Source organism: Salminus brasiliensis, chromosome 11 (assembly GCF_030463535.1).
Source record: "Salminus brasiliensis chromosome 11, fSalBra1.hap2, whole genome shotgun sequence".
In the NCBI taxonomy this organism is placed as follows: domain Eukaryota; kingdom Metazoa; phylum Chordata; class Actinopteri; order Characiformes; family Bryconidae; genus Salminus; species Salminus brasiliensis.
The window spans coordinates 22,925,620-22,936,134 of record NC_132888.1 but is presented as its reverse complement, the minus strand read 5'-3'; the positions used below and the strand labels follow the sequence as shown (position 1 = coordinate 22,936,134).

At 40.2% G+C, this 10,515-nt stretch overlaps 1 protein-coding gene across 4 annotated transcripts; it reads left to right on the top strand.

Moving 5' to 3' along the window:
* The first annotated feature begins 642 nt into the window (after positions 1-642).
* Positions 643-10,071, top strand: dhx40 (DEAH (Asp-Glu-Ala-His) box polypeptide 40). Of its 4 annotated transcripts, none has more exons than XM_072691242.1 (16): positions 643-1,022; positions 1,144-1,289; positions 2,292-2,411; positions 3,039-3,266; positions 3,383-3,449; positions 4,311-4,442; positions 4,755-4,854; positions 5,014-5,100; positions 5,349-5,531; positions 5,664-5,744; positions 6,291-6,448; positions 6,544-6,658; positions 6,793-6,901; positions 7,366-7,527; positions 7,613-7,841; positions 9,607-10,071. In XM_072691242.1, exons 1-16 carry the CDS (start codon positions 845-847, stop codon positions 9,723-9,725), a joined length of 2,214 nt encoding a protein of 737 aa, XP_072547343.1. In that variant the 5' UTR covers positions 643-844; the 3' UTR covers positions 9,726-10,071. The 4 variants fall into 4 exon arrangements, with proteins under 4 accessions (XP_072547343.1, XP_072547341.1, XP_072547342.1 ...); XM_072691240.1 differs by having other exon boundaries at positions 9,604-10,071; XM_072691241.1 differs by having other exon boundaries at positions 7,363-7,527.
* The last annotated feature ends 444 nt before the right edge of the window (positions 10,072-10,515 follow it).

The following is a 10,515-nucleotide window of genomic DNA, read 5'->3' as shown; positions in this document are numbered from 1 at the left end:
GCTGTTACTGGGCAAGATTATGAATACACATATTAATGATATGTGGTCCTGCAATATGAGTAAATGATTTGTAAATGAATAGTTCTGTAGATCTGATCTATCTATATCTATAAATCTGAAATATATATTCATAGTTATATTAAATTACAGGGTACTAGAAAGCTACATTATAGATCCTTAATTTATGGCAAACCATTTTTCCTTTTAATTTTATTATTTTTTTCTTGCTATTTTTTTTTTTGATATTAAGAATTCATTTAATTCGTACTAGGGAAAATAATTAGATTTAATTGAAATTAAAACGTAATTCTTAATGAATTTTGTAAACTGAGTTTTCACTACTAGTTAGCTATAGCTAGCTAAACGGCCAGCTCGGGTCTGTGCATTGTAGGCTAAAACGGCTTGCCACGAATGATTAAACTGGAAGGTAGCTAGGTCCAGTTTTTTCTCTAAAATAGCCATGTGTTTAAGAAAATTAACTAAGTGAGTAAATAATTGTTTACTACATATTAAATATCATATATTAAATAGCGCTACCGTCTATTCTTTTCGGAAGTTGCGGTGTGTCCTCCTCTCCGAAACAGGGCGCCACCGAGCTCTTCGCGTTGAGCTAGCCTGAAAGTGACGGGATGTGAGCTCTCTCTCTCTCACACACACACACACACACTCTGTAAGGACAGAAAAACACCAACAGCACTGTTGCTGTTGAACTTGTTTAATGTTGTCAAACTCACCACAGGACACCTGTTCTCACTGCCTCCCCCGCTCTCCGGAGCCTGTTAGCTAGCTAGCTAGCTTGTTTGTTTTTAGCATGTCAGTGGCAGCAGATGAACGTTAGCCAGTCATGTCTAAAACAGAGAGGTCCGAAAGGGCTGGTGATGGAGAGTCCACCACACAGCTGCCCATTTATCCGTACAGAAAGAGACTGCTCGAAGCCGTGAAGGAAAACCAGTTTCTGGTGGTAACAGGAGAGACCGGCAGTGGGAAAACCACTCAGCTGCCGCAGTACCTGTGTCAAGCGGGTAAGCTCTGGCTAACGTTAGCCAGTTAGCCAGCCAGCTAGCTGAGCACGGTTTGAGTCGTGTCTGTGTAGGTGAAGGTAGTTGATTTAATCTAGCTAGCTAAAATAAAACTCGTCTTTAGGTTTTTGCAGGGATGGCAAAATCGGCGTTACTCAACCCAGGAGGGTCGCGGCCATCACTGTGGCTCAGAGGGTCTCTCAGGAGATGGGAGTCAGGTTAGGACTGGAGGTTGGCTACCAAGTGCGCTTTGACGACTGCACCTCAAAGGTATTCCGATCAGTTACAGTACGGAGAAAAAAATAGCTAGTTAGCTACCTAACCATCCACTCTTACCCTCAGTTTAGTCAGCCGAGACGTTTGGTGTCTGCTTAGTTATGCAGTGGAGCTAAAACGCTAGCTTAGCTTAGCTTAGCTTAACATGTAATGCACGCCCATGAGCACCGGTCATCAATCCTCAAGCTGTAGAGATGAACAATCGGAAATCAATAATAATAATAATAATAATCAAAATCAGTAATTCAACACATTTGAGGACAGCTGCAGTAAAACAACACTGTATAAACGGCTGTAATTTAGCTAGTGTTTCTCCAGCTGACAAATCCAGCTTTTGCTGGTTTTAGGTGGTCTAAGCTGGTATTTAATGGTAGAGCTGGTCATCCAAAGGTAAAGGTGCACGTATTTGTCCCTGAACAGTGTACACTGTACAGCAAAATGTGTCCTCCGCATTTAACCCATCTGGTAGTGAACATACACTCACACACACACGTGTTAGGGGCAGTGAGTACACACACACACCCAGAGCGGTGGGCAGCCAACTCCAGTGCCCGGGGAGCAGAGAGGGTAAAGGGCCTTGCTCAAGGGCCCAACAGTGGCAGCTTGCCGAGCCCGGGAATCGAACCCACAACCCTGTTATCGATATCCGCTGAGCCACCACTGCCCCTATACCTACCCTACACTAGTAGGCCAGCTGCTTTTTACCAGCTGAGCCTAAATAAGATGGTTGTCAATCTGTTGGTCATGCTGGTAGACTTGCTTGAACTCAAATGAAAGGTCCTGAAGGATCTAAGCCACCTAACATGGTCAGATATTTTGGAGCAGAGTAATATTTCATCTTATGTGGAAAATGAGTTTGAGTCTCATGGATAAACATAAATGCAAAATGAGATTAGGAACTGCACGTGAATGAGTGTTTGTCTGTCTTTCCCCAGTAACCGTAGTAAAAAGTCATTGATCTTTACTGATCGCACCTTTATTTCTCGTCCCACCCAGGACACTCTGATTAAGTATGTGACAGACGGCTGTATGCTGAGGGAGATCCTCGCAGACCCGGGTTTGACACAGTACAGTGTTGTGATCCTTGATGAAGTCCATGAAAGGAGCCTGAATACGGTACACATATATGTTGGATTCACGTTTTTTTTTTCTTTCATCTTAGCTCTTCTATTAACCCCTGAAGCAGATTTACCTAATTGTCAGTCAGCAAAGACCTGTTTGGTGTCTGCCGTGTACTTCTTTAGTTTAGAATGGGAGATGTTAGGCTAATGTTGCTAACAAACACTAGACTTGCACTGTCACCAATTTTATCTTGAAAACACACCCAAAAAAACGCCTCTCAACCCACCCTCTCAAAACGCTTCGAGATCTTGACCACAGATAAGTCAATGTGGTCTTGTAAGAACAATATGACCTACTTGGTCTGTAAAAACAGAATTCACTGCTCTGCACAGCTGAAAGAAGGGGCAGCTGTTTTGAGTAGTCGTTCCAGTTCTAGATTAAATGATAAATAAAAACTAAATAAAGTATAAAGTCTGATTTTGAACACATTTACTGAAATAATATTGGTGCCAGTGTTTATTGCAATGCAATGCAATGCTGGCCTAGCATCTCTCATTGCAAACTGGAGAAGCACACACCAGATATCAAACATACCCTGGCTGATTGATTTCATAAGGAGTAAAACAGAAAAAAGCTGTCTGTGAGATTGCCTTGCTATGTTTTTTATGGTGTCTTTTGTAGGACATTTTGCTCGGACTGCTAAAAAAGACACCATCTCGAGGCTCCCGTGGACGCTTGGCCCCCCTGAAGGTGGTGGTGATGTCTGCGACCCTAGAAACAGACAAACTTAGTGCCTTTTTCGGGCACTGTCCTGTATTCACGATTCCTGGAAGAACCTATCCGGTGAAGGAGCTGTTCTGTGGTCGCATTGGGCCAAAAGACAAAGACAGTTCAGTGTATGTGAAAGAGGTGAGATCTGTTTTATTTTGGGTGTCTGTGTTTTGTGCAGGTTCGGGACTGAAGGCTGTGATTACAGGCAGTTTTACAAGTGTTTGGCGTGTTTTCTTCTGCCTTTGTCCCTTAAGGTGGTAAGGGTGGCTTTAGATGTTCATACAAATGAAGCTTCTGGGGACATCCTTGTCTTTTTGACAGGTAAGCAGAAGTTCGTCACCATATTTTAGGCAATGTTTAATATAATGGTAGATTTAAAGAACAGATAAAAATGTAAAAAGGGACACTCGCATAGGGGGATTTCATTGTTGGGGGCCTGGGTAAGGGGTTACTATAACAGCACACCACAGCAGGTATAAAGTAACATCAGTCCTACCCTTTACAGCACTAATCATGCAAGCCTCTGGGTGATTAGTCTTGCACCTTTATACTTATTCTGTATAATAATTTAATTGGCATCAGATTTTGGTGGGACAGCAAGCTTCTAAATGAGAGGGCCGAAGGCCCCCTAGACCCTGTTGTAGCTATGCCTCTGGCCCACAGGCTTTAGCATATTTCAAGAGTGGTAATGAGTTATCAAGACAGAAAACTTGACAAAAAAGAATGGAAGTACATAATTGTGTCATTTATAATTTAACTCAATTAATGTTCAACGAATTAGTAATAATAAGTAACTTAATTAAAATGCACATAATATGCTATAGACAAAAGTATTGGGACACCAGCTGATTCATTGTTTGTTCTGAAATTAAGAGTATTAAAAAAGAGTTAATCCTTTTGGAATTTGATTGCATTCAGTGGCGAGCGTATAACTCCCATAACAGAGAGTTCCACTTCTGCACAGCTCAATGCAGAGGGGCATTAATCCCAGGCAGGCATGGCGCCAATAGGTTCATGTTTATGCGCTCCAGAGCGATACTTCTCTACAGGGACTAGACAAGCTATGTGTGTGCATTTGCACATCTGTGTCATTAATTGCTGCAACAAAGTAGCTGAACGTATTCCTTTATACCTTTTTAAATAATAATTTAAGATGATTAAAATGTTGTGTGTGTTTTACAGGTCAGAATGAAATAGAGAAAGCCTGTGATATGCTCTTTGAAAAAGCCGAGTCCATAGACTACCGCTACGACGTGCATGATCACGCAGTGGAAGGTCTTCTCGTTCTGCCTCTGTATGGATCCATGCCGACAGGTAACTCCAGCTTATTGCTAATTAACTTGGTCTTTACATAGACTTTGCTGGGGATATTGAATTAAGACAAGGTGATGGTCACCATGCCCACATTCACAGCAAGGGACGTAGTTGTGTTTATTAGTATGTATTCATTATTAAAACCATGTTTGTGTTGTCATAAGATCTGAATTTGCTACATGGATAGTGTTCAAGTTACAACTTCAAAAGACACATTACACATATTAAGCACTTACGTTTTGCTTGACACGTCCGTTTTGAGAGTGCATCTCTCAGTTTTATGGTGCTAATGGATTGTTGTTGTCCCTGTAGATCAGCAAAAGCAGATATTTCAGCCTTCGCCTGCAGGTGTGCGAAAGTGTGTGGTCGCAACTAACATAGCGGCAACATCTCTTACGATCAATGGAATCAAGTGAGTCAAGTAGAAGCTTCTTTGTCATTTTGTGTACTGGTGCGGATTATTCCTCTGTATTTATAAATTATTTAAAATATGGAAACATATTGATGAATGTCATTAGCTGAAACCACTTCAGGACCTGTGAATGTTTAATAATGCCTCTCTTACTTTTAGATATATTGTTGACAGTGGATTTGTCAAACAGCTGAACCACAACTCAAGAGTTGGTTTGGACATCCTTGAAGTGGTACCCATATCAAAGTGAGTAGTGAATAGACATGACTATACAGTGCTGTGCAAATGTTACAGGCAGCCACAGAGGTCACAAAGCACAAATAAATACAAATAAACACACAGTAAAATGTAAGAATATGTTATTTTCAGGAAGGTTACACAGTAATGTTTGTGTATATAGGTCACAGAAATGTACTATTTTTCTTGTCATACATCACAGCTCATCTTATGGCTGCTGTTTCTTGTTTACATTTTCTGGGGGTATTACTGTGTAGGAGTGAAGCCCAACAGAGAGCAGGCAGGGCAGGACGAACCTCAGCAGGGAAATGCTTCAGAATCTACAACAAGGAGTTCTGGGAGAGTTGCATGCCTGAATACACCGTCCCAGAGATACAGCGAACTAGTCTCACTTCAGTTGTCCTCACACTCAAATGCCTTGGAGTCCATGATGTAATCAGGTATCGTTTGTTTTTTTGTTTTTTTTCTATTCTGATCTGGTGCTTTCCAGCAGGTGACCTTTAAACGTCATCCAATATTATACACTGTTTTTTTTTGTTTTTTTTTTAATAACGTTGAGCTGCTTTGTGTAGGTTTCCTTACCTGGATCATCCAGAGGAGAGGTTTATCTTGACTGCACTGAAGCAGCTCTACCAGTATGATGCAATTGACAGGTGCGTGAAACTGTTCTTAGGATTACACTCAAGATTATTAAACCAGCACTTTTCTTAATGTATTTTGTATATATTTTTTTGTAATATATTTTTAAAAAGTAGCAAATAACATCTGAACATAAGTCTTAATAAAACAAAGGAAACTTTTTACTTCATTCACACTGGTACTCCCTGCTGATTTGTGAATGTAGGCTCTAAGATTAAAAAACTGATCAGTGCACTGATTTATCTGTCTACTAATGCTTTAGCAGAAACTTCAGCGTCTGTAAAGAAGCTATTTATTGAGCTCCTCTTTTCTACATGCTATGCTATTGAGTTTAACATGGTTAATAATGGGGATGCACTGATAATTTGTTTTGTTTTGCTTTGTTTTGACATGCATACATATCCCTAATACTTCTTAATGACATTTCCCTGTTCTAGATGACCAGGTGATCTTAGGGTATTTAAGCACAATAGAAAACATCTCTGCAGTGGTTTTACTAAACTAAGCAGTCTAAAAGGAATGTTCTCTGTACATATTCTAATGATGCTTTTGGTGACTAGAAAAGGTAATATAACCAGGCTGGGGCGGCTGATGGTGGAGTTTCCTCTTCCTCCTGGGCTCACCCGTGCATTGCTTAAATCTGCCGCTCTCGGGTGCGAGGAGTTGATGCTTCCTGTGGCAGCCATGCTCTCTGTGGAAAACATCTTTATCCGACCAGGTAGCCACCTCATCACTACGACCTATGACTACAATGACTAAAAAACTGACTGTATGCGTTTTAAGTGATCGATTGTATCTGTTTAACCCTCTCAGGCCAACCGGAAAAACAAAAGAAAGCAGAGAAGGTCCACAGAGAGCTAGCTGATTCTGCAGGCAGCTTTAATGATTTCCTCATTCTTCTCAGCGTCTTTGAAAAGTGCAAAGCAAGGTAGGTGTCTGTCTCCCTTTTTAAAAAACGCAAAACAGGAAGAAATAAAAATGGAGAGCCTCAGGAAAGCTGTTTTAAGATAGGTTAGCAGAGAGCTGTTATTGATCTCGGCCTAAAGTGCTGCTTGTTCACAGTGAGAATCCATCCGCATGGTGTAAAGATCACTGGATTCACTGGCGGGCGTTGAAGTCAGCCTTTAGTGTGGAGACCCAACTCCGAGAGATACTTCTCCGTCTGAAACAGGTAATCCACAGTCTCTCTTGTCTCTCGATTTTGCTAGTCAGTGGAGAAGAAGAGTTATTTATGTGACTTCACTAAACCATACTTGCTTCAGACTTGTTGAAATACACCTGAATGATCCACATAGGGCCTTAAACAATAAATCGTGACCTGGACAATCACCACTGTTGAAAGAAAATGTAGCATGGAGTATATATTAGTGTTTTTATTACTTTTAAGAGCTTAAGCATACTGGTGTTTTGCTGCATGGTGATAATTTAAAGCATAACCCATATAAAAAGAGATTAATGGAGAAAGTTCTGGTTTATTTATATGGTTCATGGTCATTTTTACAGTAGTGTGCTCTATGCCCACTTGGTCAGGGTATATAAAGGATCTGATAACATAAATGCCTTGAGAGGTAGTTTCTCGTGGTTCTTATCTTTCTCATGGGTTTCTTCCTATTCCCATCTTTTCTTTTTAAGCAGAAGGACTTTGCACTGGAGACATTTAAGGGCAGCAGCAGTGAGGTTCTAAGACATTGTCTCTGTCTGGGTTATTTCACTAATGTGGCAAGGAGGTCTATGGGGAAGACATTTTGTACCATGGATGGACATGGATCCACCGTTCAAATTCATCCATCATCATCTGTAAGAACTTTAACTATTTCCTGTTCTTTATGCTGTGGACATTCTAACTGATAATGTTTTATTACCTGCTGTACCTTTTGATCAGCTTTGTGGGCAGGAGGCACAGCTAGACTGGATCATTTTCCATGATGTCCTGGTCACTTCACGCGTTTATGTGAGAACTGTGTGCCCCATCCGATATGACTGGGTGAAGGACCTGCTTCCAAAGCTGCATGAGATAGATGTTTATGAGCTAAGCAGCGTTGCCAGAGAAGAAGTGACTGATGAGGAGATGGCACAATGGGAAAAGAAAAAGGCAGCAAAAAGACAAACAGGTACTTATTAATGATACTGAAGTATACTCACTGGCCACTTTAATAGAAACACATACCTTGTAGGTTTCACTGATGGTGTACAGAGATTGTAGCCCATCTGTCACCATACACACTTTGTTAACTTACCCTAGATGAAGATCTAAAGGATTATAACCGGGTCTAAAGCTTGCCTTTTCAGTATATGGGTGCAAGCTGAATTGGATTTAGCCAACAGTATCCAAACATGTTAAATTTTAATGTAAGAACAGTGACCATACCAAAGTCTGAGCTATCCCACAGTAATGAACGCTGGCTAGCTAATTTCCATTAGATTGCAGTCCTCCGTTTTCCTTGCCTCGAAAGTTGCACCTACAACTAATCTGTACTGAACGGTGTGATGGAAAAAGCGATGGTTCTGTATTTCAAAGAGCAAATCAGCAGAAAATGAATAAATGGTTAATAAGGCATTTAATACATGTAAAAAATAGCTGCTATTGGTGTAGAAATAATATATTTTTTGACTGATAACATGTTCCTGTTTTTAACTACAGGTGAGCTTGAGTTTATAATTATAGACTTGCATGTGAATGGTGGAGCTCAAGATGCAAGCAAGGCGCATCTAAACGCTTTTTTTTTTAGTTTTTAAAATTATGAGATGACTTTTTAGATTTTGAGATGTCTTTATACAAGCAACGTTCACATCTCTGCTGCGAATGAAAATGTTAACTTTTTTTTTAAAGGCAACAGGTTAAAGTGCAAACATTAAAACTTGCCCCATAAGCAAGGTTAAAGGTGCCAGAGAATGCATTTGTTGAGTATTTTGGTTGGGGCACAAATAGCTCAGATGTTGCTTCACAAGCCAATTCACAACCCTGTTATTTATTTATTTATTTTTGGAAAAGAAAAAAAAAAAGGTTTAATAAAAAAGATTTATTGGCTGGTGACGACTTGCAGACACATAGCATATAATGATTTTTCACAAATCTAACCTGATAGTGTTGCTGTCCTTTCTGGGCCTTCTAGGTGTCCAGTCAGCATGGCATGCTGATAGCTACCTTAAGAATTTGTCGCTGGTAAACATTAGCTTTTACCTTTCGGTATGTCGTTCTCCAGTCTGGATAGCTTTTGCTTTTAGCAAGTGCTTCACCTGGTGTTAGCATTTTCAGCCTTGCTTTCATATATTCTCACGAAGTAGCCATTGCGTTAAGCCTCGTAGGGCTTTCGATGGTGGACCGGATGTATTGCATTTTCGTGGCATGCAATATAGTGTATCAGTTCCATGTAACAAACTCTCATTATTCAGCTATGCCAAGGGAAATACTGTCTTCATTCTAGAAAACAATGGACTGAGGGGCTAAATGTAATCTTGCTAAATTGATTGACGCACAGCTAATTCAGTACAGTTCGGTACTGCTTGAGCTAAACCATATAGCTTTCCAGCCTAAACAGAAAAATATCTGCATTTAAGTAAATTAATGAGTGAGAAGAGACTTTTTTGGAACTTCGTGACCATGACGTAGAACAGTGAATATCAACACAATAAAATGTAAATAAATGTATATACATTTATTCACAGGATGGCTGCTTTAAAACAGTGCTATTCTAGCCACCAAGAGGGAGCTTAAAATAACATAGGAATGGATTCTGTGGCACACAAGACAATATTTAAACACATTTACCAAATCTGGCAAATTACAGCAAAGATCTGTAAACACCTTCATTGTATATATGTCTTATTTTAAACAACTGTTTGTAATGGTGATGTATCTGATCCTTTTGTCAGCAGAGACCAGCGAAGATGCAACGAAGAAACTCGAGAAGAGAAACGACGCAAGCTCAATCACAGAGGCTCGGGCTCGATATTTACAGCGAAAACAGAATCGACTCCAGGGAAAAGACTCGTGAAAGCAGACTGCCAAGTGTTCATTGTGTTACATGAAGATCGACTTGTCTGATGCTTTGGATTTGACCCCATTTCATGAAATCTTTTCTACACTTTAAAGATCACGGTGTGTGTTTGGCAAAAAGCTGTATAAAGGATCATTTTTGTAATAAATCTTTTTTTATATATATATTAAAGTAAAAGTGTTATATTTCGAAGGCAAATGTTTCAATGCTTAAACCTTGTAGGGTCAGTTTCCCCATGCATGGATTAAGCCTATTATACCTAAAGGAGAGTCTCGGTCCATGCTGAGTAGTCTAGAACTCCTCTGAACCCCTGAGTATTAGAGAAATGAGACCCACATATTAAATGCCACAACATTTTAACATTTTGTTGATTACCGTGATGTTTTTTGTTTGTTTGTCTTGCTTCTTAAGTCCTGAAGCAACTAAGAAGTCACCCAAAATCTTTGCTCTTATCGAAAGCGACTGATGTAGTGATGTAGTGATGTGGGGCTGTCCAGCCGACCACAGATAAGGCTACTCTGCTCCACCACCAATATTAGCCTTGTATTATTAGTATTCCTTGCCTAACAAAATTACAGAGATCATGTATTGTCTGATCAGCTATCAATTTGTGGGAGCCACTTGAATGCATGTAGCCCAAAGGGCTAGAAACTGTCCCCAAAGACAGTGTTGTAGTAGTAGTAGTAGTAGTAGTGTGTGTGATGAGGGTGGTGTTACACCTGAGAGTAGTTTCTAGTCTGGTAGAGCACAGTGGCACGGTCCAGTGTTTCCCCTCTATCTGAATCAT

Excerpts from the sequence above, each read along its gene's own strand:
- dhx40 (XM_072691239.1), top strand. The coding sequence starts at position 845 with ATGTCTAAAACAGAGAGGTCCGAAAGGGCTGGTGATGGAGAGTCCACC. Across the intron at positions 4,443-4,754 it reads GTATGGATCCATGCCGACAG|ATCAGCAAAAGCAGATATTT; the intron begins GTAACTCCAGCT and ends TTGTCCCTGTAG. Across the intron at positions 7,528-7,612 it reads AAATTCATCCATCATCATCT|CTTTGTGGGCAGGAGGCACA; the intron begins GTAAGAACTTTA and ends CCTTTTGATCAG.